Raw genomic sequence first — 24035 nt, forward strand, 5'->3', positions numbered from 1 at the left:
TGTGATGATACGCATGGTTGGCGTTCGGTGGATGGCATAGCGAGGGATCTTTTTTTTCTTTATTTTATCTTGAGGCTGGTCTAGTTCTCCTCTGGTTTTCGGGTTTATCTTCACAATTAAAGCTGCTTTGCATCTTAGTGCATTTATGGGGTTCTGCAGGGTGATTAGTCGATCTTCACACTCCTCTTCTGTATCGTCTTATTTCTCACTGCAACTCCATCTGTCAATCGACCACATTAACAAAATGATCATGAGTTGGTGGGATACTTGCGACTTTATGTGCTGTGGATGTGATGGTCCACATTCCATAACAGAATAATCTGCCTGTCTCGATGATCAGCAGTGGCTGTCTATCTATCGACGTGACCCGCCAATCATCCACACTGCTATCGAGAATGACTCCATCCCATCTGCCGGCTTGAGTCCTTGACTATATAAAGCGCCCCATCATCCGTTTCTCCCCATTCTTATCTTCTTCCCCAGTTTGATGAGCGGGTGAAATGTGGTCTCTTGTATCCCTTGTTACGGCGGGCCTGGCGACCGTCGCGTCGGCACAGTATTTCCCGCCCACGCCAGAAGGGCTGAAGGTGGTGCATTCAAAGCACCACGAGGGCGTGAAGATCTCATACAAAGAGGTACAACCGTCCCCGCGACTCCTTGACTTTTGACTTTGGCTAAAAAAGAACAACTCCATCCCCCCAGCCAGGAATCTGCGAAACTACGCCCGGAGTCAAGTCGTACTCTGGCTACGTGCATCTCCCGCCCAACACGCTGGCCGACGTGCAAGTCGACCAGCCGTACCCGATCAACACGTTCTTCTGGTTCTTCGAATCGCGCAACGACCCGCGCCATGCGCCGCTCGCCATCTGGATGAATGGCGGGCCCGGCAGCTCGTCGATGATCGGCCTGCTGCAGGAGAACGGCCCGTGCACTGTCAACGCGGACTCGAACTCGACCGAGCTGAACCCCTGGTCATGGAACAACTACGTCAACGTCCTCTACATCGACCAGCCCAACCAGGTCGGATTTAGCTACGACGTCCCCACGAACGGGACCTACGACCAGCTCTCGGGCCGCTGGAACGTGTCCGCGTGGGCCGGCGGCGCGGACGCGGGCCCGGTGCCGCAGCAGAACAGCACGTTCTACGTCGGCACGTTCCCGAGCCTGGAGCGCAGCCATGCGGCGAACACGACGGCTAACGCGGCGCGCGCGCTGTGGCATTTCGCGCAGACCTGGTTCGCTGAGTTCCCCGCGTACAAGCCGCACGATGACCGCGTGAGCATCTGGACCGAGTCGTACGGCGGGCGGTACGGGCCGGCGGTCACAGCGTTTTTCCAGGAGCAGAATGAGAAGATCGCGGCGGGGACGCTGGCGGGGGCGTCCGGCGATTATCAGCAGATCCATCTGGACACGCTGGGGATCATCAACGGATGCGTGGATCTGCTGACGCAGGCGCCCTTCTACCCGGCGATGGCGTACAACAACACCTACGGCATCGAGGCGATCAACCAGACGGTGTACGAGCGCGCGATGCGGGCGTGGAGCAAGCCCGGCGGGTGCCGGGACTTGATCGTGCGGTGCCGGGAACTGGCGGCCGAGGGCGACCCCGCTATGCACGGCGGCAACGAGACGGTCAACGCGGCCTGCCGCGTCGCCAACAACTACTGCAACAACCAGGTCGAGGGCCCGTATCCGCTGTTCTCGGGCCGCGGGTACTACGACATCGCGCACGCCAACCCGGACCCGTTCCCGCCGCCGTACTATCTGGGGTTCTTGAACCAGCACTGGGTGCAGCGCGCGCTGGGCGTGCCGATCAACTTCACCGAGTCTGTGGAGAGCGTCTACGACGCCTTCGGCGCGACGGGTGACTACCCGCGCTCCGACGTGCGTGGGTACCTCGAGGACCTGGCGTACGTGCTCGATGCGGGGATCAAGGTGGCGCTGGTGTACGGGGACCGCGACTATGCGTGCCCGTGGAACGGCGGCGAGGAGGTCAGCCTGCGGATCGCGCACGCGGACGCAGACCGGTTCCGCGCGGCGGGGTATGCGCCGCTGCGGACGAACGCGAGCTACGTCGGGGGCAGCGTGCGGCAGTACGGCAACTTCTCGTTTGCGCGCGTGTTCCAGGCCGGCCACGAGGTGCCAGCGTACCAGCCGCAGACGGCGTATGAGATCTTCCACCGGGCGCTGTTCAACCGCGATATTGCCACGGGGAAAGTGTCGCTCGTGACGAATGGCACATATGCAAGTGAGGGGCCGTCGTCGACGTGGCAGATCAAGAACGAGGTGCCTGACAGCCCAGCGCCGACGTGTTATGTGTTGTCGCTGCGGGCGTCCTGCACGGATGAGCAGATCCAGGGGGTGGTGAATGGGACGGCGGTTCTTGAGGATTATATTGTTGTAAATATTTAGGTAGGCCGTAGATAGTAGGAGATAGCATATTCCATGTCGTTTTGTCGGTGGACACATCGTCCAAGTGGATGTGAGGCTATCCCAAGTACCCCGCAATGGGCGACTGACCGCCAGATGAATCAATCCGCATGAGTCTGCATCATCAGCATCAGCATCATCAGCATCAGCATCATCAGCATCATCATCACCGTAGTTCTGCGTGCATCGTGCTGGATAGAAACGAAGTAGGGAACCATCGACCACCGACTCATCTCATCATCATCGCCATTGAAAGTCCATTTCTCGAGCTTCAACGCATCGAACCTTCTCGAACCTTCGACCACTACTGCCTTGCAACGTCACACGTCATGTCGGCTTCGCTTTGATCTCAGCTCAGCTCGTCCTCCATTTCCCCCCCCTCAACCACTTCCTCACTCTCTGTAAATCCTCAACTCATCAAATGTGAGGCAAGAAAAAAAAACAACTTTCTCGAGAGTTGATGTGCTCTGGAAAATACATTCCTCGGATAGTGTGCACTGGCTGAAGTACTCTCTCAACACCGCGGAACCCACCTTTTGTATCGCTCCCCGGAATCTTCTACGTCATTCGAGATCCTCCCTCATCCGACCTCCCCAACTTCCACTGTCGCATGACGATTCTCTTCCGTGGCCTGACTTTCCATCCGTCTATATTATCGCTGCTTCCTCGTCCTGTACTCATCCCTCGCTAAGCACACATATACATACAACACAATGGTTGCCGAAACAAAGCTATACGACTCCCTCGGCATCAAACCCGATGCCACTCAAGATGAAATCAAAAAGGCCTACCGAAAAGCCGCGCTGAAATACCATCCGGACAAGAACAAGAATGACCCCAAGGCTGCGGAGAAGTTCAAAGGTATGTCCTACCCCCTATCCTATGGATCTGGAACGCGTATCGGCTGCATTGATTGCTAACTACCATGGTAGATGTCTCCCAAGCCTACGAGGTCCTCTCCGATCCCGAGAAACGCAAGGTTTACGACCAATTCGGTCTCGAGTACCTCCTCCGCGGCGGTCCTCCCCCCAGTGCCGGCGGCCCAGGCGGCTTCGAAGGCTTCGAGGGTGGTATGCCCGGCGGCTTCGCCTTCGGCGGCATGCCTGGTGGAGGCGGCGGCGGCGGCACCCGTACCTTCCACTTCTCGACCGGCCCCGGCGGCGGCGGCGGCGGCGGCGGTGGCTTCCGCTTCAGTTCTGCGGATGATATCTTCCGGAACTTCGCCAAGGCGAGTGGCGGAGGCGGCGGGGGCGGCGGTGGGATGGACGACGATCTGTTCAATATCCTCGGCGGCGGGCTAGGCGGCGGTGGTGGACGGGGCTTCCGTGCGAGCCGTGGGCCTGGGGGTGCGGGTGCAGGCGGGTTCCCGTCGGCGCACCGCGCGCCAACACCGGAGCCGACGGTCGTGGAGAAGGAGCTACCGCTGACACTCGAGGAGATCTTCAAGGGTACAACGAAGAAGGTGACGGTGAAGAGCAAGACGTTCGATGCGAGCGGGAAGCGCACCGTCCAGGATGTGACGCTGGAAGCCAACATCAAGCCTGGTCTCCGGACGGGCTCGAAGATCAAGTATCGTGGTGTGGGCGACCAGGAGGAGGGTGGACGGCAGGACGTCCATCTCATCGTGACAGAGGTATGTTATTTTTTCCCCCGTCCATCTTTATTGACTTTCTAGAAATTACATGCTAACAATCCGCCAGAAACCCAACCCCAACTTCAAACGCCAGGGTGACAATCTCATCACCACCGTCGAGCTCTCCCTGAAAGAAGCCCTCACCGGCTGGGAACGCATCGTGCGCACCATCGACGGCAAATCCATCCGCGTCTCCAAGCCCGGTCCCACACAGCCCGGCCACGAGGAGAAATTCCCCGGCCTGGGCATGACGATATCCAAGAAGCCGACCGACCGCGGCGACCTCGTCGTCCGCGTCAACGTCAAGTTCCCTGCGACACTGACAACTTCACAGAAGGATATCCTGAAGGATGTGCTGCCGTGATCGTGATGATGAAATGATGGGATGATGGAATGATGGGTTCTAGGTTCTGGGTTCTTTTTTTTTGGCATTTGGCGGCGTTTCGGAGTCATAGATTACCAACTGACTGACTGGCTGGCTCCTGTTCTTATAAAATAATATCGACTTGGTTGTTTGATACGTACTCGAGTCTACTGGACGACGTGAATAAAAGGTTACTTAGGTTCAATAGTACTGTTTGTTATAGTTACTCTAGCAGAGTCATTTTTCCCTCTGGGAACATATTACGTCTCTACCGAGTCTATAACCACTCCCACCACCGATCTTATAGAGTAATAGTTCAAATTATCCTTATGATAACCCCCCTCCGCGAAAGCGAGACTCCTTCACAAAATACACAAAACACAAAGCACCGCAGCTAGTCATGCTCAACATGCCCGCCCATCCCCAGGGATAGAAGCTCCAAGACCTGATCCACCATCATGGTATCTGGATCGAACGGACCAAATGTGGCAGTCTTGAAGCTGCGCATGCACCAGATTTGCAGGTGATTCCCTTACTGATTTGGGCGGGGTGGTGTGTTCCCTGGGACCCAGCTCTTGGTGTTGGGGGGGTCTGTCTTCACTGTTACATACTCACCACTTAGCTGAAAAGGGAGGTCCAGACATCACTAGGTTCCTAGCTGGTCAGTGAGATATGTAGCTTGTTTGAAAGGGAAAAAAAAAAAAAAAAAGATACTCATCCCTACCTAGTCCTAACACACACATTAAATTAGCCCTTGTAGGTGTACTACTAGGTGCTCCCTAGCCAGCACACAATTATCCAGTCCGTACTCCGTACATGGCTGTCGAAGACCAGGGACCAGGTGACAGGGGAAGACATTGTTGAGGGGCAGCTTTCATCTCCTTTGGGCGCTGACAGTTTTTTATGGCAAGAGTCCCGAGTCCCGACTATCATCGGAGTACACAGTACAGCCAAACCTAAGTACTCCGTAAGCAGTGGCAGCCCGGTCTGGATGAAGGATGTGATCTCCAGACTCCAATCCCCCATACTTGTCAACAGCAACAGGGTAAACGGAGACGATGAGCAAGGGGACTGCGATGCCTTAAGCTGATTCATTGGGCCATTCGTAAGCTAGATAATCTATTGCTCTGTAGACTGTATGACTGTATGCGTCTAGCTGCAGCTGTCAGCATGCATGCATGTATGTATGTATGTGTGGAATCCATGCATGCATCCGGTTTCTCCAACGCCTGTTCCTGACAGGCTGACAGAGTAATATAGCCTAAATCCTAATACTACTAGATGTTCGAAAGCTAGTGGGTGACACTAATGCGTTGACGATCCTAATGTCAAGGACGTTACAAACTAGATTTGAGCAGGACGAGGTGGGCAGTCAGCCACAATAAGCCATAATTACTGTAAGGAACTAGAGCCTCGCGAGAATACTATGTATGTACTCCGTAGAGGATCTTCGAGAGATGGTTGACCAGACAAGTCCGAAGGACTAGGAGTCAAAATTTCCCAGCTTGGTAAAGTCTAGGCGCACTCTATATTGATCCTCAAGCCACTGCCTGTGCCTTGACCGGCTCAGCCACCGAATAAATACCCGCACGTTGATACACGTCCTTATACTTCTGCCGCACATAATCATCCACCGAGATAGGCGCGTACTTCTCATCGTCCGGCCTTGCGCGGCACGACTCAATGCACCGGATGATGAAGTCCGGATTGCCATTGTAGTTGAATGGGATGGAGTACCGGTCAACATCGGAGCGGTTGATGACCCGGTGCACGTTGGAGATATATTCGTCGTTTGTCCACTGCTCGAACAGATTCCCTAGGTTCACAACATACGCGCCCTCGACCGGTGGCGCAGGGTAGTATGACTTCGTTTCCTCATCCCACACCTCCAGCCCAGGCACATCACCCTGCAGCAGTAGCGTGATGACGCCAAAGTCGCGGTGGGCGCCGATTCCGCGCTGCAGCAGGTCTGCGTCCGCCGGTTGGGGCGGGTAATGGAGCAGCTTGTAGAAGGCCATTGGCTCCGTGCAGAACTCGTCGAAGTAATGCTCGTCGTAGCCCAAGGATACGCCGATGGCTTGCAGGACTTTCTCCGTCAGCGCGCTTACCTGGTTCAGGTAGTCCATGCAGGTTTCGCGGAAGTGCGGGCCCAGCGACTCGGGCCAAAGGTTGGGTCCGTGAGCGAACTTCTTGGAGAGGACTTGGGGGTGGTCTGGGGACAGGTCTTGGGCGACGTAATAGCCTTCTTTGAGGTCTGGTTTGGTGTCCTTTTCGATCATCTGGCCGTACATCACTTCATAGCCGCGGTTGTGGTCGTTTTGGGCTAGAGGAAGATGAGTGATAATTAGATTTGATGTCTAGGAGAAAGGGGAGGTAATACATTTGTCCAGTTTCATCTTTTCCTCCAGGGGAAGAGCGAAGAACTCCGTAGACAGCTTGAACATTTCCCGCTGCAGGCTGAGTGGGATCGGATGGTTGACGATCTGGAAGAATCCCAGGGTTCGGCAAGCATGCCCGATTGCCTCGGTGCATTTCTTTTGGCGCTCTAGGTCGCCGGACAGGAAATCACCAAAGTCAATAACTGGAGGAGAAGGCATAATGTTGTAAAATCTCTTGTGTTGTTTGAAGGCTGAATTGAAAGAAGTGAATTGAGCTGGGCTAATTGAGGAAGACGTGCTGCTTATATATCTACCCCTCGTACTCTCTCGTTTGTAGATGATACTTGCTCCGTGCCCGGATCCGCGGTCCAAACTGGTAAAACACCCAGGGTAATGGCGCCATTGCGAGAGCCAGGAATCCCAGCAGGCTCGTCGCCCACGATACCCCAAGGGCATGATACATATCTGTTGAAAAGAGGGGAAACACGGCCCCAAATAGTGAGCGCAGCACTGCATTAGCTGCTAATGCACTTGCCCCAAATAAGCCGTAACAGTCTGTCAGATATGATGTGATCCCTGTGAAAAGCAGAATAAGGCCAAAACCAAAGGGCACGCCAGCCGCGATTCCAGAGATCCAATGGGTGGGTGGGGAAGCCGTCCAGGCGAACCAGAATAAGCTGATTGGGATCAGCCAGGAGACGATGATCAGATGCGGGAGACGGGCCTCCGGGTGAGAGCCGCCTAGTCGCCGGGTGTATATGCCATAAATTCGATTGACATATGGCGAAGTCAGGGTGGCGATGGCCATACCAACGCATATCCCTAGAAAGGAAAGCCCTGTAGTGCCAGCCGCCCAGCCTCGTGTCTCATGATAGACGACAGGATAGGCGGTGAAATCCAGGTAGAGAATGCCGTAGATAAAAGCCATATACAGGGACAGCAGAAACAGGATTGGTTCCGTGAATAGCATCAGCCATGGACGGGTTAGCGTCGTGTACAGTATCTCCTTGACAGGGGGGTGATTAGCTGGGGAATAACCCGGCATGCGTCGTCTTTTATCCATGAGCAGCTTAGGTAGGTATGTCTCAGGGAGAAATATCATCATTGCCACATAGCAGACCCCACTGATGATAAGCACTACCCAGAAATTCCACCTCCATGATGTGTACTGGCAAATGAAACCCCCCACCATAGGCGCAATAACAGGCCCTAGGAAGCTAGCCGCAGAGAAGAGGGCCAGAGGCACAGACCGGTTTTCTTGAGGCCAGATGTCGGTGATAGACCCGCCTGAGTTGGTTACCGTGGGAGATCCGAAAAAGCCGGAGAAGAAACGAAAGACAATCATCGATGCCACGTTGGGGGCTAGAGCACAGCCAATCTGGAACAAAACGAAAAGCCCCAGCACGAACCGGAAGATCGTATTGCGACCCCTGCGTTAACCGCGTCAGTGTGAGTGTGGCCATCTTGTAGAAAGCTGCAGTCTATAATTACCACACTTCCGACAGCGGCGCAAACAGCAGCGGCCCGGATGCGAATCCCAGTAGGAAGGTTGTAATCCCTAGCGCAGCTACGGTTGATGAGCAGCCATATGCATGTGTGATCGAGGGAATAGCAGCTGTGTAGATGCTCGAGCAGAAGGCAATCATTGCTGTCATCAACACCAGGATCCCCGTACAGATCCCTGTCCCAGTGTGAGCAATAGTTATGGAGACACCAAAAGTTCACTTACATTTCTTAACCGGGGGCCAGAATTTTGGGTCTTCATGTTCCTCTATCAGCACGGGTTGTCCCCCTGGAACGGGGGCTTTTGCTTCGATATCCCCTTGTAGGTGCGGTTGATTTTCCGTGCTCATGGCTCCGATAGATCAATTGACAAACTAGTCGTCAAGGACCGCGGGTTGCGATGGGTTTAATGTCTGTTCTGGTGATGTCGAGACCGGAGTCGATGGCGTGATCAGACTCGCGGAGACCCCTGGAGACTGATATCGCGGTGTTGATCAGGGATGTGTGTGTGTGCGAAGACGAGGCGAGGCTGTAACAGAGAAATGCAGTCTAGCAAAGAGAGGACTGGGGCCCGACGAGTCGCATTGGGTGAGCTCATCTTGCGGCGGGGAAGACGCACGTTATTATCACATTATGCCTGTTTCACCCAGCGGGTCTTTGGTGATAAAACAAAGAGACAGGGGGATCTGGAGGTCACAACTCACAAGGAGTCAGTTGATTATTAATGGTGTTATGTACATGCGGTTACTCCTGTTAGGTTCACTCACTCATTCCACTCACTATTGGCCAGCCCACACTACTACCTCGAATGCTTATCTACAGTAGGCTCAAATCTCAATATGACTGGCAATAACTAATATGTACTTATTATGTACGGATACATCCGCTATCGATCCTCCTCGTAGTGTCCTGCACTCCTGCTGTACGGCACAGTCATTCCCCTTTCATCCATGGCAGCACGGCACGGAGTGTCCGAAAAGCATCCAAAAAAAGCAACGATCACCCTCTATCCTCTCAATACCGAGTGATAATATTGTTTCTGACCTGCATATCACCTCATCGTCGAGTAACCTTCCTCGAGAATCGACCATGAAAATGAACGATGCGTTTGATTTTGATTCATTAGCCAGTGCGTCATCTCAGAGGGATTGATGTGTTCTCTCTTTCTCGATATCTTCCTGTAATCCCTTCCTCCATTTCAGCATGGAAATAGGCATCGTCGGTGCCGGTGTATCTGGTCTATATACCGCGCTCCTTCTCCAACGAGAAGGCCACCGGGTCACTCTATATGAGGCTAATTCCCGCATTGGCGGCCGCATCTACACCCATCGCTTCCAAGCCCCCAACTCCAATGAAGATATCTACTTTGAAGCCGGGGCGATGCGCATCCCCCGTTCGGCCCTGCATTCTCGCGTGTACCTCTTCATTCAGTACCTCAACACCCACGGCCGCCATGAAGACAAGATCGAACTGATGCCGTATGTCCTCGAGCAGCGCAACAACATTGCCTTCATCCGCAACAAAAAGGTGAATGTCGACGATCCCGCTCTCCCGGCGGAGTGTGGCCTCCCGGCGGAGTATCATGGGAAATCCGCGCGACAGCTGCTCGGCGAAGTGGTCGCGCCATGGCTGAGCCTGCTTCACAAGAACTTTCAGGCTGGGTTTGCTCAGCTGCTAAGCCTTGATGAGATATCATTCCGGATGTACCTACGGCTCATAGTCGGGTGGCCGCACGAGGTGATTGAGTTCGTCGAGCTGATGAACAGCCAGACGAACCAGTACGATCTGAGTTTCACGGAGATTCTGATGCAGAATCTCGACTTCCATACCCGGGACTGGAGCACGATCCACGGGGGTATGTCGCGGCTCACAGAGAGTGCGGCGAACCTCATAGGCCGCAAACATATCCATCTCAACGCGCGGGTCGATTCGATTAAGGAAAACCCAGACGGGACCATCGCACTGTCTACCGGTGCTCACCATGCCACATTCGACAAAGTCGTTCTAGCGATCCCCCCGGCAGCCCTACAAAGTATCCGTGACCGCCCCACCTGGTCCTTCATGAAAGAGCAGGCCCTGCGCGCGATCCACTACGAGCCTCTCTACAAAATCGGCCTACACTTCCGGACCCGCTTCTGGGAGAGGCTTTCCACTCCTTGTCGCGGCGGCCAGAGCGTGACCGACCTCCGCTTCCGCTGGATCGTGTATCCATCGAATGATATCGGAGGTGCGGGGTCCGGTGTGCTGCTGCTCTACTGCTGGATGAACGATGCTTACAGGATGGCCTCCCTCCCGCGGGATCAGCGCGTGTCTCTTGTGTTGCACGATCTCCAGCGCTTCTACGCGGACACAAACATCAAAATCTCCGACGAATTCATCGACGCCTTTGACGTATGCTGGAATCAGCAGTCGGCGACGGGGGATGCAATGTTTCTCCCCGGACAATTTCGACGGTTCCACGATATCTCGCGCCGCGAAGAAGGTAGTATCTATTTCTCCGGGGAGCATTTGAGTAGACATCATACCTGGATTGCGGGGGCGGTGGACTCGGCGATCCATACAGTGGGCCAGATGCTGGGGATTCGCGAGATCGGATCGTTGGGGGAGGAGTACTCTCATGTGAATAAAGGGAGCGTTGGCGTGCGACGACCCTGTGGACAGAACAGATGTAGTTATTCGATTCCCCTGCATAATAATGTGCAGTATGTCGAGGATTTGGAGAATGCGCGGATGGCCCAGAGTGGGAAAGCCCGACAGCGATTGATTTGAGGACATAGATTGATCTAATAGACAATGAATGGGTTTGTCCTTCGAATGGGGACGGCTCATATCCTTGCAATTCAGAGGAAAGGTGATTAATGTTCCTTTTGATAAGACACAGGAGGCTAGATATATACAGCGTCATGTCCTGGTGGCTGTCAGAGGAATTGATAGCAAGGTGAAGATGTGAGGCACAAGTGAATCTTTTACTATAGTCAGCTGAAGTAATAGTATGATTAATCTTTCATACTTCTATATAGCATCATAAGAGACTCTAAAAGCCCAACGCTTGCAGGGCAGTCAATAAGCTAGTAAAGATAATAATATTCAATCTGGTTGCTATGCTAGTTACTAGCATAGCCTGCATAGGCGGACCCTCCCTAAAACGGCGTATGAATTGCTGAAAGGTAGTAGGATCCGCTGCGCTGTGTGTACCGTTGAGGATCACGTCCTTCGCGCGACGGACAAATCGGGTGAAACGATCTGTATCCAAACACGCGGCAACAGCTCTTGCGGTACGGTAGTCAGAATCCTCTGTATAAAGGTCTTACCCAGCTGGTTGATTTTGCTTGCCAGGCACTTATGGAAGCGAGGGTGTTCCTTTTCAGTTTTCACGCTGGAGGGCTTCGATGTAGATGCAGAGATTCCCTAGGGCTTCGTTCAAATGGCGTACTGCTGGCCATCCGACACGGGAGCCGGCCGGGAGGGACCCTCCCCTCCATCAAGAGTTCGGGAGTAACAGAAGCCATCGTCAACGGGCTTTGTGTCGCAGGTTCGACGTAGAGGTACGCAGCACGCAGTCAGAACGCAGTGGAGGCGTTGTTGGAGGACAAGCCATATAGGGGGTGATTTGTTGAGTATCCTATGCCCGTGCCTGGATGCGTTCACGACTCCAGTGATGTCTCTTGATTCCCGCCAATATCGTCGTCGACAAGATTCACCTGGGCATCTCTTCCCGCGAACTTAGCGTCATTCTGACCGTCCATGTAGCTGTCTGGCTCTGATTTTGCGGAATGTGCAGATACGTGGAATCTTGGTTGGTATCAGTATTGGAAATGGTTCTGTGCACGTGGGTCTGCTCGAGAACGATCAAAGTGCCCCGCGACATGTCTTGCTAGGCACAGTATTCTCTATCATCATGTCGCAACATTGTATGTTTTTGCACGGGAATTGATCTGGCAACGTGTACTGCTGGAAGTAAGGACACGAAGCATCGCATAATGCCTCCACAATTTTCCGATCAGGTATACTCCTGCACTGTCTTTCGGGTCCCCCGTCGGTTATACACCTAGGCAGAGTGCCCGCGGGGGTCTTCATCTCTCCAACAACGCCAACGACGGTATCATGCTGTAATTGTAGAGAACCTGCGTTGTAGTGTTACCGGCTGCCAGGTGTGAGATGATTCTTCCCGGACGTGAGTCAGGAGGCGCCCTCAAGATCTTTAGAGGCGAGCTCAGTATCGAGGGGCTTTATCTTGGCCATCAAGAAAGAGACCAAGCCAGCTCTCGGGCCGTGTCTATCTTCATTACGGTGCGGACGAATATCAGGTACCGCCGCTAGAGAACCATCAACCTTGACAACCACGCAACAGAGTCGGCCAAAGGCCACAACACATACCTGCTGTTGCCGCTGCTAAACGGTCTCGAGCCACTGCAAGGACGAGGGGAATTCTTCGGGTTGTCTGCCTTCTGCAGGATACGATTCGCCTTTGAGACGGTGAGATCCGCAAGGAGCGGCGAAAGGAGATTAAATATCATGCAGTTATATAGAAATAGAAGAAGGAGGAGGAAAGACAGATTTGGAGAGGTGTGTTGGCGAAGTAGTAAGGGGATGTGAAAGATGGTTGAAAGTATGCAGAGGAAGATCTATATTTATACTGGCATATGTTGTAGGGAATGGTTTCTATCTAGTGAATAGCCTGATTGTAAGTACAATGCACTTCTGGATTCTCCGGAATGGGGTATCCACTGGTATTAATATTATTGACCTGGTAAATAAAGAACCTTCAATGAAGCCACTTCAATGAACTAAATAGAACTGTATGTACAAGAAAGACAATTGAGAAAATGATATCACAGACAAACCAAAAACACCCACTCATAAACAAACACCTCTGCATGCAAAACAAACAACCTGGCTAACAATAAACCAATCAAACCAGGACACTTGACCCATCATTCTTCTTGCAAGAGCATGCACTTGCCCCCCCTGCAATCTGGGAAGGGGTCCTTGCATAGCTTGGAGGGACGTCCAAAGCAGGATTCCGGGCAAAGAAGTTGCGCGGCCGGAGGAGCACCGTCATCGGCTCGGCAGGCATGATGGGGTAATCCTCAGGAGACGGAAAGTGAGTCAGACCAAAGGTATGCCAGAGCACAATGTCCGTGTTGTCGATGGAGGTGTTGGGACCAGCCGCTTCGATCCAAGCGGGTAGGCCCTGGGAGGGCTCGCCGGATGTTTGCGGGACATGGCGACCTGCAGGATGCACCTGATCATCCAAGTCTAGAGTAAGACGTGTTAGTTGGCTGACTGCATGTGAATGTAAACAGCATAGAAACTCACATTTGGTGACGTGCACAGCATGTCTGGCGAATCCGGCCCGTTTCCAGACCAGTCCACCCTCCTTGGGGAGCAGTGGGGGCACCTCGCGGCTGACGAGCTTGTAGCACACTGGCTTCTTGCTGTGGGGATTCAGCTTATTGGTGTTGGCCATCTCCCAAGTTCTGGATGTGGCGCCGTTGTAATCCGACATGGCCTCAAGGGGCGTGGTGAACTTGGTCTTCTTGGCGTAAAAGGCGTTGCCATACTTGTTCTCTGCGCTGCCGACCTCTCCCGGCCCCTGCACGGCATCAACCTGGAAGACGGTGTTGTTGGGCCCGTCGATGTTGGGATCCACGCGCAGACAGAAAAGGTGCTGGTGGTTGTGCGCGTTCACACCGGGGTAAACCTCAGTACCCCAGCCCTTGGTGTCTTCGCCGGGGTTCATGGCGTAAGTATTGAGAATACCGGTCAGCTTGATGTCGAGCTGCACCGTGCCGTCCTGGTGAAAGATCCAGTACACGCAGTACTCGTAGTTGGCGGCGGTGAAGATGTGCGAGATGATCAGCTTGCGTCCGCGGGTGACGATGATGGATTCATCCCGGAAGTCCGTGTGCTTGTACAGGATACCGGCGTCTTCTTCGTGGATGCAGATGGCGTTCTTGACAATTGTGCTGGCGCCGGCACGGTTGACAAACGCAGCATCCATGTAATGGATCGCACCCTTGCAGTCACATCCGAGCGATAGGCTGTTGGTCATATATCCACCACCGTACTCTCCCAGATCAAAGGCATGCTTGCGCTGGTGAGGATGCTCGGGGTTGCCGTATGGCACCACCATCTCAGCCAAAGACAGACGATAGAATATGGGGCGGACATTCCCCTTGTCGTTGAAAGTGATGTTGTTCAGGACAATGCCCTCACGATAGTTGAATCCAACGTGGATGTTCCAATTTTGCCAATCGATCGTTCGGCCATCAATCTTGAACGACACGCCCTCCGGCTGGGTGATGTGAATCGGCTTGATGTCAGTCCGGTAGCCACCATCCTTCTCAATAGATGCCGGATGGTAGTTGTTTGGAGGGGCCCGGCTGATGGGGCGCCGTACAGGCGGAATGTCAATGTGAATAATCTCCTTGGTCTCCGCATTGTAGATTGGACAGAAATCCAGGGGATATGTGTACTGGGAGTCGTCGACATGGGGACGGTAGTACATGAGCGCCTGCTGCAGACGGACCTCACTACCAAACCGCTCGTCATACCCAATAGTCCAAGCTAACAGACAGTCAGTCGAACTCAACATACTTTCAGACGCATCACTTACGATCACAGTACACCTTGTGCATATCCTCCTTCGGTATCCCCAGGATCCCACACTGCTCAATGACCCGAGGGTCTTTGCGAACAATGTGCTCGACCTCCTGCAGATCCTCCATCGTGATGAGCGGCTGCACGCCTGGCGTGTGCTCCCACGAGAGGATCTTCTTCTGGTCCAGGTCGACGATGCCGTCATACACCTTCCCGCCTGGCGCAATGGCAACGACGTCAGCGGCACGGGCAGGACGGGGCACATTCTCAGGGTCTGCGAGCCAGGTCATCATCTCCGCCTTGCGCGGCTCATAGAGAGTAACCGCATTGAAGTTGAGCTTGCCATGTTCCTTGCGGATGAGGGATACTGCGGTGTCGATTTCTGATGTTGAGAGGGGGTCAAGGGGATGGGGTGGAGGAGCAGAGGCGCTGACCTGGTAGGTCAACTGTTGGAGACGGTCGAGAACCATGATCTGTCCAATATGTGTCAATCAATAGAAATAAAAAGAAGAAACTGTGAGAGTCTTTCTTTGACGTTTGTACCGTCACTGTTCTCAAACAAGAGGTATATCAAGAGACTGGTCTGTATATGTGTACAAGCTTGAACAACAACCTCCTCTCAGACCGGGAGCACAGCCTCTTATAAACCGCATCCGCGACTGCATGATTCGCATTGACAGTCTCTTTTTCCGAGATCGCATCTCCAACAACCGACTTGTCGTCGATAGGTTGAGGCTTGATACACATGCAGCTGATAGGCACTCGGCAGTCCTCGTATCCCCGACATGTTTCCCCAGTTCTGCGATAAGACGCCCGGATTCACTGCCCCGATCAAGCATAGCGCGGAATGCGGTGATGCTCTTCCCAAAGCGGTAATTGAATGCTTGTCTCGAGACCTCATCGTAAGTCGATCGCATAATGTGTACTACTAATGATCCGCACTGATTAGCTTCGGATAAAGAGCGTGGGGTATCGCCTTGAGATTGTGCAGCTGCATTCCGTTTGCTAGATATTGTTTCTCAGTGTTTTAGCCGCGGTGGAGAAATGCAGACCTGGCTTCGTTCCAGATGCTGTGCGACCTGTCCTGTCGAGATCGGTGAGAGACAGCGGCATGAGAGATCCAGTCTGGCAAAGAGAAGCAGAACCATTGAGCGGCTTTCGACTGCCCTTGATTGGGGTGTGCAATACTCAAAAAGCAAATGAAATGGGGCCCAATTTGGCTAATTCTACTCTACAACATACACCAGGAGATGGAGAGGCTCAAGACCACGAAGATAGACAGCCATGAAACGTCTAAAGGACACATAATTCAACCGCAGAAACACCAGATACACCTGCGCGAACGCCGCCTCCAACCCAGGCTTAAAGGCATCGAAGGCGACAAACCCAGTTGACGAACCGAAAGATCGAGACAGCAGCGTAACAGAGGAAAATGCAGCAAGAGATAACCATGAAAGAGCACAAGCCGTGCCGCAATGCTATGTACATCCGTCAAATCGTATCAAATCCGTGTCCCACCTGCCAAAGTAAGGACCACTGCAGGGCGCGATGCAGCGCCCAACAAGCAAGATGAGGAAAGATGGGTAGCCCGAGGGGTTCAACACATCCCCACTCGCTGTCGGAAGAACACATGAGACAAAAAGGGAAGAAGCCTATACAGAACAAACGAAGCCCAAGGAGAAACCAGATGCAGACGCATTATCATAAAAACTCCCCTCCTAACCTGAACCTGATTCTAACACCCCACAAGACAAGCAAAGTATGGACCCGGGAAAACAACGCTCATGCCTTTCCTACTTGAAACGCCCCCAATGCTCCACCAGGTGTGAGTACACCGCCCAAGTTCCCACCGTGATGTTGAGGTGTTTGGCTGCCGGCATTGGGCGTGCTCGGCGTCCCAGCGGCGGAGTAGATGGTCGCTCCGTTCAGATTCGGTGTTTGGTGAGGGTGCATATTGTATGTCAGCGCAGGCATTTGGCCGTTCAAGCCCCAGATCTGCCCAGAGTACTTAGCCTCGTCGATCGAGCCGTTGAACACGAGCTGACGCATTTTCCAGTAAATCTCTCCGGTGACCAACGAATCCGATCCTGCCTGATGTGCGATGCCAACCCGTTTCACACCGAGCTCGTCGGCAATATCTTGTAGACCGGATTTCTGACCCAGACTTGTTAGGATCTGTGCAGCGGCTGGTGTCAGTGGCGAATCGTTGACCGCTTGGTTGCGTCCAGCATGTTTCATCAGATATTTGATATCATAGAGTGACGGAAAGAAGATCTTGAGAAGCTTGTGGAACTCCTCCTCATTCTCGGGGAGCGGCTTGCACAGCATGATCTTCATCAGGTAGCCGAAGTCGTAGCCAGAATGGAAAGACACCCAGTGGACGTCATCGAGGAGAACGAGTCCCGAACTGATCAAGAGTGCCCCAAACTCGAACGGATCGATGCCGTTCTTATCATGCATGTTGAAATCAATACCGGCCTTGGCGAGCATGGCCGTAGATTCTTGCGCGTACATGTCGTTCTCCAACGAAAAGCGGAAGTTGAACTGCCACGTACACGGCGCCGGTACCAAGTTGTTGCCCAAGGGCCGGCCGTTCGCATCCGTGGCGTTGGGCGGGGGGACCTCTCCCTCGGTGGAGAACAGGGTGATACCGAGTTGGATCATCTTCAACAGATCGACGTTGCACCGGAGGGTCTGGTAGTGGTAGTCGGCTTTGTTTGTAAAAGATCCGATGGGACGGGCGACAATGCCGGGGAACTCGGTATCCTAGCGACGCAATCAGTTACATTCAGAACAGACCAGTGTCAAGAGACGCGAAAGAAGCTTCCGTCCCAAACACAGCCGACTCCAGACACATACCATGCTGATATAAGGATACTTCTCGACGAGCTGTCGTAACACAGCCATCTCCTGGGCCAGGTTGTGCTTCCATACGTCTCGTATCCGAGTCTTCACCGCGCCAGCCTTTGCCTCGAGAGCTAGTCGACCATCGTGAGTCTGGTGTAGTTGCTGTTGCTGCATCTGTGCGCCGCGTGCGAAGCCCATCTGCGCCGCATGGCTCGCGAGGCCAGAACCCCCTCCATCGCCAGCGCCAGCGAACCCAGCGACCGACATGCCGTTCGCGATGCCGGTCCCTGATAATGAGAAAGGATTGATATTGGTGTTCGGGTTACCGGCCGCGAAACCAGGATGGCCGCCAAGGGAGGGAGGAGGAAGAGCCGTGTTGGCCGACTGGGCGTGGGCCGGATGGTGCTGAGGTTGTTGCTGCTGCTGCTGTTGCTGTTGCTGTTGCTGTTGTTGCTGTTGTTGCTGCTGCTGTTGTTGGAGATGGGCTTGTTGGAGATGTGTATAAGGAGCGCTCAGGCCAGAAGGCCCGTATCTGCCGACTGGAGGTGGCATGGTGGTGTGTGCAATATTAATGCGGGGTTGTTGGAGTCAGGCATCTGATGATATCTGGAGGGTTTTTGGGAACTTGGGCCTGGGGGTTCTGCGACCTTGCCTGGGAGGATTCCTTCGCAGCAGCAGCGAAAGGCGGACAAGCTCGACTCGCCGTATCCGGTTTAGCGCTGCCGGTCTGAGTGCCAAGCCCAGTTCTCTCTCTCGTCCTGTACAGCTTCACTTCTCTCTGTTCTTGAAGACCGCCTGAACTCCCGTTGCTTTTCTGCTTCTCGGAATCTTGCGGACGCTGGGACCTCCATCATTTAGCCCATCTATTCCTCCTACAATTTAATCCCAACAACCCCCCGTCTCCCTCCACATTCACACAATGGCCAACCCCACCGGCTTCGACATCAGCGAATTCAAGGCCGCCGCCTCGCCCCGGTCGGTCTGGGCCAAGAGAGATCCCTGGGCTCGATAGTACGACCTCTCAACCCCTCGATCACCCTCAATTGATCTCCTCAGCTAACATCCCCTCCAGTGAAGCATGGCGGTACAACGGCCCCTTCAGCCGTTTCAACCGCTTCAAGCGGATCTTCCCCGGCCTCGGTATCGCCAGTGTTGCGTTCGCCGGCTACTGCGCATACGAGCACTTCTTCCTGAAGGACGAGCACCACCATTAGAACTGCCCCGATGGGGATTGAGCCGGGGGTTGGGTTGAGCGAACGATACCGGTGGTGAGCGCGCGGATCCAGAGCCACCCCCACGGCTTTTTTTTGCGGATGGGCATGGATTGTATCTGTGTGTGTGGTACTGCTGCTGTGCCACTGGTGCGTTTGGGATGGGGGTAAGGTGCGGCAATGGAGGATGCAATGCTCGGTAGAGGGCGCTTAGATGGGTGATTTGCCGAATGTACATATTCTTGGTCCTGTTATATCAAAACTGCTGTTTCGTTTTTACTCTAAGGTGTGTTTTTTTACGGTTATTTTGTGATAGTAATAGGCTCGTCTACTCGAGGTACTCCTCTGCTTCAGGCAAGAATATGAGAACAATCGTGGGGTCATAAACATATCAACTTTTAGGGTCATAAGATCTTCGCTCCCGTCTAAATATGCGCTGGGATCACAAGACTACTCTATTGACTGCACGCTACCTATTCCTCAAAGACAAGTGCGATGCCATCATCACCAGCGGTGACGACCCGCTTTCCATCAAACCCTTGAACAAAAGCCATGATGCCTCCGGACTGCTCCCCCTCTGCAGTTTCACTGAGGCCGAAATGGCCCTTCCATTCCTTCAGCAGCCCGTTTGCGGCGGCAGCGGTGCCACCACGGGCATCCCACCGCCTTACAACGCCGTCCATACCGACCGAGGTGAGCAGCCACGGGCGTCCCTGGGTAACAGGCGCCGCAGGGCGATTCGAAGCGCCTATGGGCAAGCGGGTCTGCAAGAATTCGACCTTCACGACGGCAGCGCCCTCGTGAGCATCTCTAATGTGCCGGCGGACAGCGAACCGGTGCGCGGCATCGAACAGCGCAATCGAGCCGTCGACCGAGCCGGCAGCCAGAAGAGTTAGAGGTGGGGAGGAGAAGGACAGGGTCTCGATACCGTCACCCTGCGCCTGTAGAGCGGCGACGATCGTGCCGGTGGCGGACGCGCCGCTTGCCGCTTGGTTGGAAGCACCCTTGGCCTTGGAGCCGCCAGCGGATGTGAGACGAGGCAACCCAATGACTCGAATGTGTCCCTCAGCACCACCGACAGCGGCAATACCACCGCCCGGCGAGATCGCGATCGAGTACAGTCCGCCCTCCACGGCAAACCGCTGATCATCGGCGGTCAGACCCACTACCGCGCTGGTTCCAGCGGAATACGAGATGCCAGCCGCCGCGGCCGCACCCCAGACATCGTACACGTAGAAGCTGCCATCCTCAGAGACAGTGGCGAGGAGGTTACCATCAGGTGTCCAGGCACCCGCAGTGCAGGATGCAGTGTGCTGGAAGAAAGTCTGGATCATGGAGATGGGCTCGGCGGCGTCGTGGTGGTTGATGCGGAAGACCCAGGTGCTGCCGTCGCTGGCACCGATGGCGACGACATTGCGCTTCTCCTCATCAGCGTCGTTGCGACACGGGCAAACGGCCACCCAGTTGATCTCCTCCACTTCCTGCGATTCCGCGACAAACTCCCACGCCAGACCAGTCAGCTGCGGTGTGGTATCGCGCCATGCACGCAGCCGACCGTCCAACCCCGCTGTGACAACGTACTCTCCCTTGGGCTCGGTGAACGTGACCGCATTGACGGTATCTGTGTGTCCGTCCAGCTTCGCAATGGGCGTCAATGACTGGCGCTCGCCCTTGGGCTGCGGATTCGACTCGTAGCTTTGCGGGAGGAGGGGCCGCTCGTCGCGGGGCGTCGAGTCGAAGATGTAACTGGTATCGTCGCCCGAGCCCGTGATGACGATGTTATTGTGGATGGGATGTTGGGCGATACAGAAGACGGAGTCGGAGTGGACATCGAAGTGAGCGCAAGAGTCGTTCTGCAGTGTGATCTCCTGTTCGAACATGGCCTGGTCCTCGTCCTCGGGGTCTGATTCCATTGGGTGGTCTTCGTCGCGGTTGAAGATTTCTTCAGCCTCGTCGGCCTCAATATAGGCATCCCGGTCGGCCTCGTGGCGGGGATCTTGCGAAGAGGACATTTTGAAAGAATACGATTATGGGGAGATGGATATGAGAAGTTCTTGGTGGGTTGAGAGGGGTAGAAAAGTGCAAGGACAGAAGATCTCCCACGAATGTACGGAGTAGCACTCAAATATAAACAGATCAGAATTGTTTGCCTCTTCGATGATGCGTCGCCAAAGCACAATCCGACAAATATCCCAGAATTAGCAGGATAGAACAGCTTCGAACTGTTTCTTCCTTCCTTTCTTTCTTTTTTTTTTCCCTCTCTGCTGAGCAATCAATATCTTCCCTGATAAAGTCGACCCCCGCTTAGAAATTCGTTTTCTCCCCGCGCGCCGTCAAACAGTGCAAATACGCCGAGATTGTTGACTTTTGCAGCATATTTGTCTAAGAAGTAGAAGCTCAAATTGCAATCAACTGTTCAGGTATGATGTCTATTGAATCATGGCCCTAGTCTCCCTGGCCATTGTATGAATATATCTATCTACATCCTATACAAAACCACCCTTCTAGTCCGGAGCACCGACGCTTTTATAGCTTTGCACCTGCTTGTCTTCGTGCTTCCTTCTCCTGGTCGCGCAGCAGTCGGCGCAGGATCTTGCCACTAGGACTCTTGGGAACAGCTTCAACGAACCGCACTCCACCCTTGAGCCATTTGTGCCGAGCCTTGTGCTCCTCTACGTGTTTCTTAATAGAATCGATAATTGCCTTGTCGTCGTTGCCAGCGGAGGCTGACTTGACCACGATGGCTTTCGGTACTTCTCCAGCGCTATCGTCGGGAATAGCGATCACGGCACAGTCAGCAACGGCTGGGTGGGTGAGAAGATGAGCCTCCAGTTCAGCCGGAGCGACTTGCAAGCCCTACGAGTGTATGGGTGAGATTGACAGCATTGAGAGCAGCATGGAGAGAAGAGGTACGTACCTTGACCTTGATCAATTCCTTGATCCGGTCGACGATGAAAACATGCTCGGTGCCCTTGGGGCTCACCCGGAAAACGGCCTCATCGCCCGTGTACATCCATCCATCCTTGAACGTCTCTTTGGTGGCCTTCTCGTTGTTCAAGTATCCCAGAACGACACTTGGGCTGCGAACGACGAGCTCACCGGGAGTGTCGTAGCTGGTAACCTCTTCGCCTTCCGGAGTGACAATGCGTGCTTCAACGCCAGGAACCAGGCAACCGGAGGAGCCGAGGAAGATGTCGGTCGGGTAAGTCGAGGCCACAACAGTTGATGTCTCGGTGAGACCTATTTGGCTACATTAGAATGCGCTTTTGGCCGTCAGGTGTTGATCCTGATGCTTACCGTAACCCTGGCGGATCTTGATATTCGGATAGATTTTCTGGAAGTCGGCAGCGGTTTCCATTCCCAGTGGAGCGGCACCCGTGAAGATCATTCCGACTGAACTCAGATCGAACTTCAAACAGGTATCCTGGTTTCGAATCATGGTAATGATAATCGGAGGGACCTGGCCAGTAGGCGCACAGGTCAGCCTTGTTCAATGTCGTGGTTTTCAACATGGCGATGACTTACCACGTACAGACCTGTGATCTTGAAGTTCTGGATGGCAGAGAGATATGTGTTCAGCTCAAATTTCGGCAGAACAATGACTTGATCACCCCGGAATGGCCCCGCGTGACAGGTGACCACCAGGGCATAGATATGGCTCTGAGGTAGAAGCCCCAACACCACATCCATGTGCTGCGGTGAGCCTGGTTTCGTGAGCGAGGCCCGCCATGATTTTTCAGAGGCTGCGATCTGCAGGACATTGGCGATGACATTACGGTGGGAGATCATGACCCCTTTCTGGGAGCATACCAACGTTAGCTCTGTTTCCGCCAGCCAGTGGACTCTCTTGTCACTTACTGGTAACCCGGATGTTCCACTGGAGTAACATAGAAATGCGGTCCTGCGAGTAGCCTCCCCTGCGGTCCAGTTCAATCTGTCTACCTTGGGGAGCGATTTCCCGGCCTCGATCAGTTGTGAGACAGTTCTATACTCCGCGGCACCGTTCGTACCGCCTCCGATCTGGGGTGGGACTTCAAGCAAATAGATACGATCCTTAGGGAATCCAGCCATAGCGGCGGCCTCCAAGGCTGTGGGAAGCAGAGGAGCACATGTAAACAATGCTTTTGCCTTGGAGTCCAGCAGCTGATGCTTCAATTCGGCTGCCGAGTATGCCGCATTGGCGGGCGAAACAATGCCGCCGAGCTGGTGAACGGCCCAGGACAGGGTAAGCGTATCGATCTAAGGAAACACCCAACCATTATTAGTGTCCATCTGCAAGGGAGAGAAGCAGACTTCAACCCCAGCATACCGTATTCAAACTAAAAACCGCCAGGGTCTTGTCCCATTCGGTACCGTTGTTCGGTGCCCAGTTGAGCTCTTTGCCCAGCGAACGGGACAGGAGGTCGACCCGTTCCACCACCTGGGGAGACGAGTAGGATTTCCCGGTCAGTCCGCAGGTGTATGGATGCTTGGACAGGTGAAGCGGTTGCCGACCATATTTCTCACTGAGCATGAATTCACTGATGGGGATGTTGTCGGGAATTGAGGGCAGTGTGCCCGCCATGGCTGGGGGGAGAAACACCATTCTGGCTGTATGGGGGGAGATTGGGGGAGGAGAAAGAGAGAGGACCAAACTATACGGAGGGTTCCAAGGGGAAGCAGAAGAAGAGAAGGAGAGAAGAATATTTGGGGGACGAAGAGAAGAAGGAGAAGGAGGAATAGAAGAGATATTAGTACTTACGACTCTCTAGGTACTAATCTTCTCCCTGCTGTCGGCTGCTTTCTAGGTGCCACTGCGGGGAAAGCTTAGAGATGACGGAGTATACCAGCTCTCGGTTGGCCTCCATTTATTTGCCGACATAGCGTAGTCCTGCGCCCTTTTCTCCTGTTCAATGTAGACGGTAGAATATTAGATACATCGTTGCAGGAGAGATCTGTCATCTTTTTGCAGTCTGACATATTATCTATATGCAGAATCGGATATTTGCCCTGTCCGATGGATGACATGGAATTGATTGATCTGAGGACTGCAGAATCGATCAACACCGCGGGTAGAAAACAACCGA

At 53.8% G+C, this 24035-nt stretch overlaps 10 protein-coding genes across 10 annotated transcripts, besides 9 other annotated features; 4 read left to right on the plus strand and 6 right to left on the minus strand.

Moving 5' to 3' along the window:
- Positions 1-500: 500 nt before the first annotated feature.
- cp1 (putative carboxypeptidase S1) lies at positions 501-2412 on the plus strand (the record flags this gene model as incomplete). The annotated part of the gene is made up of 2 exons (XM_001274057.1): positions 501-635; positions 703-2412. 2 exons carry the CDS (start codon positions 501-503, stop codon positions 2410-2412), a joined length of 1845 nt encoding a protein of 614 aa, XP_001274058.1.
- A 137-nt stretch (positions 2413-2549) lies between these two features.
- Positions 2550-2598: a microsatellite.
- Positions 2550-2599: a microsatellite.
- Positions 2600-3143: 544 nt separating this feature from the next.
- Positions 3144-4427, plus strand: ACLA_010590 (putative DnaJ domain protein Psi; the record flags this gene model as incomplete). Its single annotated transcript, XM_001274058.1, has 3 exons — positions 3144-3291; positions 3363-4063; positions 4131-4427. The coding sequence occupies 3 exons, from the start codon at positions 3144-3146 to the stop codon at positions 4425-4427; spliced, it is 1146 nt and encodes a 381-aa protein (XP_001274059.1).
- Positions 3586-3613: a microsatellite.
- A 4-nt stretch (positions 4428-4431) lies between the features above and the next one.
- Positions 4432-4463: a microsatellite.
- A 1132-nt stretch (positions 4464-5595) lies between these two features.
- Positions 5596-5640: a microsatellite.
- A 325-nt stretch (positions 5641-5965) lies between these two features.
- ACLA_010600 (isopenicillin N synthase family dioxygenase) lies at positions 5966-7024 on the minus strand (the record flags this gene model as incomplete). The annotated part of the gene is made up of 2 exons (XM_001274059.1): positions 5966-6750; positions 6808-7024. 2 exons carry the CDS (start codon positions 7022-7024, stop codon positions 5966-5968), a joined length of 1002 nt encoding a protein of 333 aa, XP_001274060.1.
- Positions 7025-7115: 91 nt separating this feature from the next.
- ACLA_010610 (MFS transporter) lies at positions 7116-8451 on the minus strand (the record flags this gene model as incomplete). The annotated part of the gene is made up of 2 exons (XM_001274060.1): positions 7116-8235; positions 8297-8451. 2 exons carry the CDS (start codon positions 8449-8451, stop codon positions 7116-7118), a joined length of 1275 nt encoding a protein of 424 aa, XP_001274061.1.
- Positions 8452-9511: 1060 nt separating this feature from the next.
- Positions 9512-11077, plus strand: ACLA_010620 (flavin monoamine oxidase family protein; the record flags this gene model as incomplete). Its single annotated transcript, XM_001274061.1, has 1 exon — positions 9512-11077. One exon carries the CDS (start codon positions 9512-9514, stop codon positions 11075-11077), a length of 1566 nt encoding a protein of 521 aa, XP_001274062.1.
- A 2143-nt stretch (positions 11078-13220) lies between these two features.
- Positions 13221-15381, minus strand: ACLA_010630 (peroxisomal copper amine oxidase; the record flags this gene model as incomplete). Its single annotated transcript, XM_001274062.1, has 3 exons — positions 13221-13567; positions 13628-14878; positions 14928-15381. 3 exons carry the CDS (start codon positions 15379-15381, stop codon positions 13221-13223), a joined length of 2052 nt encoding a protein of 683 aa, XP_001274063.1.
- A 1312-nt stretch (positions 15382-16693) lies between these two features.
- On the minus strand, positions 16694-18310 carry ACLA_010640 (CCR4-NOT core DEDD family RNase subunit POP2; the record flags this gene model as incomplete). Its single annotated transcript, XM_001274063.1, has 2 exons — positions 16694-17677; positions 17771-18310. 2 exons carry the CDS (start codon positions 18308-18310, stop codon positions 16694-16696), a joined length of 1524 nt encoding a protein of 507 aa, XP_001274064.1.
- Positions 18159-18235: a microsatellite.
- Positions 18171-18225: a microsatellite.
- Positions 18177-18231: a microsatellite.
- A 367-nt stretch (positions 18311-18677) lies between the features above and the next one.
- ACLA_010650 (NADH dehydrogenase [ubiquinone] 1 beta subcomplex subunit 3) lies at positions 18678-18972 on the plus strand (the record flags this gene model as incomplete). The annotated part of the gene is made up of 2 exons (XM_001274064.1): positions 18678-18769; positions 18831-18972. 2 exons carry the CDS (start codon positions 18678-18680, stop codon positions 18970-18972), a joined length of 234 nt encoding a protein of 77 aa, XP_001274065.1.
- A 470-nt stretch (positions 18973-19442) lies between these two features.
- On the minus strand, positions 19443-20981 carry ACLA_010660 (WD40 repeat domain-containing protein; the record flags this gene model as incomplete). Its single annotated transcript, XM_001274065.1, has 1 exon — positions 19443-20981. The coding sequence occupies one exon, from the start codon at positions 20979-20981 to the stop codon at positions 19443-19445; it is 1539 nt and encodes a 512-aa protein (XP_001274066.1).
- Positions 20982-21194: 213 nt separating this feature from the next.
- Positions 21195-21224: a microsatellite.
- A 271-nt stretch (positions 21225-21495) lies between these two features.
- ACLA_010670 (acyl--CoA ligase) lies at positions 21496-23533 on the minus strand (the record flags this gene model as incomplete). Its single annotated transcript, XM_001274066.1, has 6 exons — positions 21496-21825; positions 21887-22209; positions 22267-22429; positions 22495-22767; positions 22828-23208; positions 23279-23533. The coding sequence occupies 6 exons, from the start codon at positions 23531-23533 to the stop codon at positions 21496-21498; spliced, it is 1725 nt and encodes a 574-aa protein (XP_001274067.1).
- Between the last annotated feature and the right edge of the window lie 502 nt (positions 23534-24035).

Source organism: Aspergillus clavatus, genomic scaffold (genome assembly GCF_000002715.2).
Source record: "Aspergillus clavatus NRRL 1 1099423829795 genomic scaffold, whole genome shotgun sequence".
NCBI classification, from domain to species: domain Eukaryota; kingdom Fungi; phylum Ascomycota; class Eurotiomycetes; order Eurotiales; family Aspergillaceae; genus Aspergillus; species Aspergillus clavatus.